This window comes from Pygoscelis adeliae, unplaced genomic scaffold, assembly GCF_000699105.1.
Source record: "Pygoscelis adeliae isolate BGI_AS28 unplaced genomic scaffold, ASM69910v1 Scaffold427, whole genome shotgun sequence".
Lineage (NCBI taxonomy): Eukaryota > Metazoa > Chordata > Aves > Sphenisciformes > Spheniscidae > Pygoscelis > Pygoscelis adeliae.
Genome location: NW_008825214.1, coordinates 964644 through 970153, shown reverse-complemented (window position 1 = coordinate 970153; position 5510 = coordinate 964644). Strand labels below are relative to the sequence as shown.

General features: G+C 41.1%; 1 protein-coding gene across 2 annotated transcripts in view; it reads left to right on the top strand.

Annotated features, from left to right (window-relative positions):
* Nucleotides 1–5510, top strand: part of WAC (WW domain containing adaptor with coiled-coil) — a 65413-nt gene that overhangs the window by 52618 nt on the left and 7285 nt on the right. For both annotated transcript variants that reach the window (XM_009329106.1, XM_009329107.1), the window contains exon 10: nucleotides 4100–4286. In XM_009329106.1, coding sequence (XP_009327381.1) covers nucleotides 4100–4286 — 187 coding nt within the window. The remainder of the gene's footprint in view (nucleotides 1–4099; nucleotides 4287–5510) is intronic.

The following is a 5510-nucleotide window of genomic DNA, read 5'->3' as shown; positions in this document are numbered from 1 at the left end:
AAAAATGGGGGTTATGTTTCCCCTTTTCTAGTCAGTGGGAATTTCACCAGACTGCCACGACCTCTCAAATACGATGGACAGTGGCTTAGCAACCACGCTCTTGCTAATACAGCCCAGCATGTGCTTGGCCTGCTTTGTCACAGGGATACATTGCTGACTTGCATTTAACTTGTCCACCAGGATCCTCGGGTCCTTTTCTGCAAAGCTGCTTTCTACCCACTTAGCGTGTGCTGTTCTATGGGGTTGTTCCAGTATTGTTGCATGGGGTTATTCCACCCCAGGTGCAGGACTTTGCATTTGCCTTTTTTGAACTTGGTTCCTGTCTGTCCATTCAAGTCCTTCTGAATAACAACCTGCCCTCCAGCATATTGACTGCTCCCACCAAGTGTAGGTGTCATCTGCAAACTCACTTGAAGGTGCACTGCGTGCCACCGTCAAGGTTTTTAATAAAAATGTTAAAAAGTATTGGCCCCAGTATTAATCACTGAAGGACAGCACTAGCCACTGGCTTTCAATTGGTCTTTGTACTGCTGACTGCAGCCTTTGAGCCCAGCAGTTCATTCAGTTTTCCACCCACCTTACACATGAAATATGGACTGGATAAGTGAACAGTTTGGCTGTAACAATACTACGGGAGATGATGTCACAGGCCTTGCTGAAGTCAAGGTAAACAACATCGCTGCTTTCCCCTTATCCTCTGAGTCAGTCATCTCATCATAGAAGTCAGTGAGGTTGGTCAGGCATAATTTCCCCTTGGTAAATCTATGCTGGCTCTTTTTTTTTTTTGCCTTTTAGTCTTTCATGTAGCTGGAACCCCTTTCAGAAAGACTTGCTCCATAACATTCCCAGAGACTGAGGTCAGCTGGCCTGTAGTTTGCCAGGTTGTCATCCTTGTGCCTCTTGAAGATGGCTTTAATGTTTGCTTTTTCTCCCCATCATCGAGAAACTTGCCTGCTCACCATGCTGCTTCAAGATGATGCGGCATCCGAGTTATACTGGCCAGCTCCCTGATTACCCTTGGGTGCATACCATCTGGTTGCATGGACATATGCCCAGTTGGCTTAACTGCTCCTTAATTTCTTCCTCTGCTGTAGGTAATACTTTACTTGCACTGACTGTGATGTGCTTGGGCATGTGGGAGGCCTGAGGGCAGACCATACCCATAAAAACCCAGGCAAAAAAAAAGTTGCTGACTATCCTGGCCTTTTTCATCTCCTTTGTCTCTAGGACCCCTTGCCTTGCAGCCCACCTGTTCCTTAACCTTTCATTTGCCCCTGATGTACAGCCCTTGTTACCCTTCATGTTCTTGGCTAGTTTCAACTCCAGCTTCAAAATCTAAATGCCGTTTTTTCCTAATCAACTGAACATTTCTACAGTTAAGCGTTTGCATTTGTAACCGGTTTTGAAGTAGTTGAGCCGATTACTGAAGAGAACACAGAGCACAAAACCCAAAGAATACTTTCTTTTTTTTTTCCCCCCGTTACATCATCTATTCCCTTTTGCAACTTCTGCCTGAAATCAAGGGAAATTTATGTATACAACTCTAACAAAGTTGCCTGCCAAAAATATTTCTGCGGTTTTTTTTTTACATATTCTAAGCTTTTGAACGAGTTTGGGGGTACTGAAAGGAATGAGGTTAAAGTCTTTGATGCTGCAGAGCAGTGTGCTGTACCTAATTTGTTGGCTGTTTGTTTGGAAACCTGCTGTAATTCTTTGCAAGTGTGAGTGATTAGGATAAATGGCTGGGCATTGGACTGTAAAGATAGTTGCATTATGCATTTCAGTCCTCAAGGGGGTAGGTTAAGGGTGATGAATTAAGATTCCTCTCAATTTTGTTTTTTCTTCATATTACTTTATATCACTTGCAGGCAAGTAGTAAGAAAGTTTTAAGAAATAGACTGAAAAGCTGCTGCCAGTGGGAGAGTGATTGTAAACATAATCTTACCTGTAATGGCTAGGTACTTACACAATTAGTACTACTATTTCTCAGTATATGTAGTGCCAAAGGACATCGTAACTGTGAGGTACCATCACTGTTACGGTGCTAGTGATGTTCTCTTGTCGTGCTCAAAATTACTGCTTTCTTTGTCTTCCCTTACAAAGGTGGAGCAGACTGTTTTCATCCTGACCTGTCCTTGTTCCATGTTCGCATGGGTAACTAGCGCTTCTTAGCAAAATAGAAGAACAGAGCCCCTCTCTGTGAGTGTCGGGGGGGATGGGAGTGATAGAATGAATGCTGGAAAGGGAAGTAAGAGTGTAGAAGCCTTGTTTTTGCAAGGGGTGGGGGAGTAGAAAAGGGCATGTGCTGAAACGTCAGCTTCTAAGCTTCCCCACCATGGGTTATATACGCCTCCCAACGCAAGTTCTGGTTTCCTAGAAGATGAGATCACCTGGACAGCAGTGCTTGCAAAGAGGAGACAAACCCCCACGTTCTGATCCTTCGTTTGATAACGGTGATATACCAAATAGCAGTTTTGATGCTGGTGAAAGTTGCAGCGGTGTTGTCTGTTGCTGATAATATGGAAGTTGAAGAACAGCGATGAACTCTTACATGTAGCAGAACTGTGTAGCTGCAGCTCTGGCAGTTGTGTCAGATGTGGTTGGATCCATACGATATGAGAGTGTAGTGTTCATGCTGGCCCTGATACCTGGGCTTCTGGACACATGGAAAGTAAATTTAAGTATCAGTGATTTTTACATATTTTGGGGTAGCTTCTGTAGCTTGTTGGGCTTAATGTTAGGTGTTCAGGTTATATATCGTAGCATTATTGAGAGAAGTGATACAAGTGAAACAAAAAAACCTGCTGCTTTAGGCAAAGAGCTTAGCATCCAAGTGTTTAAGGTGGAGGATGAGTATTTGCAAATTGGGAGTAAAGGAGTCCTTGTGAATTAGTCATATCAGTTTACCAAAGATTTACTGAAGCAGTACCCACCTTTTTTTAGTCATTGCAGCAGGAACAGGCTTTTATAAAGAGATGGGATACTTAAGAAGGAACTCTTAAGGCCCCTCCCATACATGAGGAGCATCATGAGGTAGAGGGGAAATGCGTCTTGTAAAGTGGAGTGAGAGGGTAATTATTAGAGGAATGCAGTTAAAAAAAAACCCAAACAACATTGCTTAAAGCAATGGCTAGAATATGTTGTAGATAACACAATCTTGAGCACTGTGGATGGCAAAAGACTGCTATGCCAAGATCAACATGAGAGTTTTTTAGTAAAAATTGGAAAAGTTTTTGACCAAGAATTATAGTTGCAAAGTAGAAGAGGAAAAGCTGTGTATTGGTGTAGTGTTCAGGTAATGTAAATGATGTGTTTGCTTGCATATGGAGATCTGAAAGAGGACAGTCAAAGGCTTTGTCCAAGGCACAGAGTTTTTGATTCGTCTTACAGTACGCATATTAGCTGAACATGTCTCCATGCATCTGTTCTCCAGCAACAGGTTAACACACCAACCAGAAAAATGGCAGCATGAATATGTTCCAGTAAAGCAGTCAGGTTGGTAGCTATAAACATACTGCTCCTGTGATACTTCTGTTTTCTTGAGCACTTTAAGTGAGGATATACAGTATCACAAAGTCACCTAGGTGTTTTTGTTTTGGCATTAGTAAATGGTTATGCTCCTCAAAGCCCATATGGCTGTATTTTTAGATCAGGACATCAGGCTTTGTACTTCATGATTATTGTGACACTTGCCTGTATTCTGTTGAATAAACCTGCTTGACTCCATCTGATACATCATTATTGAAAATCTTAGGTTTGCAGCTATTTGAAGGAAAAACATACATGTATATATTCTCTATCCAACACTAAAATGTAGACACAGCTTACATCTCTTGAGCGGCTATCGAAGTTAAAAGACCAAAAAAACCCAACCAACTGAACAAAAAAACCCTGTTATATTGTAGCACTGAAACAGTTCCATACAAGTAGGAGGTTTGTGGAAAATTTGCACAGGTTTGGTCTACCAGAAGTATTTACTTGTGGTTTAAATGCTTTATGTATTTTTGTGGCTTGAAGCAATGAATTTTAAGTGTTTATTTCTCTATAGGTTTACACATGTTTTTAAATGCTCACTTTTTTTTTTCATTCTTTCTTCTAGTAGTCAAAGAAGCCCATCGCCAGGTCCAAATCATACCTCTAGCACTAGTGCATCAAATTCAACACCTGCACCGCAAAATACATCTGTACGACCTACTTGTTCATTAACACCTACGCTAGCAGCACACTTCAATGAAAATCTTATAAAGCATGTTCAAGGTTGGCCTGCAGATCATGCAGAAAAGCAGGTGAGTACACTAGTGCTTTGTTTCCTGTGAGAGTGCAAAACGTGTAGCTTAAAATCTGGTTTTCTTCCACAGGTTGCTTTTTCTAGGAATTAAAAGTATTTAAATAAACCCTCGATGCTTGGCCTTAGCCAGAAGAGAAGAGAGGGGAGAGAGATTAGGCCAGACCTGCAGGTTTTACATGTGATTGCCATTTAACAGTGGAGTATTTTCAGTCTCACTTAAAGTACCAGTGCTTCTGAAATTCTCTCAGATGAATAGCTATCCTCATAACTATTTTCTTACTACCAAAGTTCTGTTGAAATTTACAAAGAACATAAATTTCAACAAATTTTTATAATAATATTTCTGTTATGTGGAAAACATTATGAATTAGGTGATAGTGTTAAACCATTTGAGACTGCTCCACGGTTTGAGTCACTGAAGTTGTTAGCTCTACACAGTGAAAAAGGAACTCTGCCTTGTTTGTTGTACCCAGTTTTTAAGATGATGTAGAGGGCTCAGACTGAATTTGGACTATTGAACTATTTTTATATAATGGGAAATCCGGTAGAATTGCCATCCATATTTTATAACTAACTGCATGAAACCTATCCTGTTGTGGTAATACAGGGAAACTGGATGCACGTCAGCTGCTTGGAATGCATTACTCAAAGGAACTGTATTGGTCGAGTCTAGTTCAAGTCCTTTCGCAGGCAACCCTGTCTGACACAGTCTGTATGGGATATTAATCTTACCTAGCCTGGTTTACTTTCTTTTTTTGAAGAGTGGTTGCTGGCTACACCGGAGGCTTTTGGGTAGTAACTTGCAGGATGACTCTTAACAGTACATTCTAGACTGATACTCCATTTGGACTCTGTTTGGGGTTCTTGTTTTGTTTCTCTTCATTAATTTTTTAAATTCAATTTTAAGACATTACCAACCTGTACTGAGTCAAATGACTGAGCCATTGCTGTGGAATGTGTGTTTAAGGAAATGGTGCAGCACAGCCACTTCTCTCTATGGCCTTGGCCCATAGTTTTGGTAGTGTTATTTTCACTGTGTACTGAATTGACATATATCTTATCATAGAATCATAGAATCATTAAGGTTGGAAAAGACCTCTAAGATCATTGAGTCCAACCATCAACCCAACACCACCATGCCCACTAAACCATGTCCCTAAGTGCCTCATCTACCCGTCTTCTAAATACTTCCAGGGATGGTGACTCAACCACTTCCCTGGGC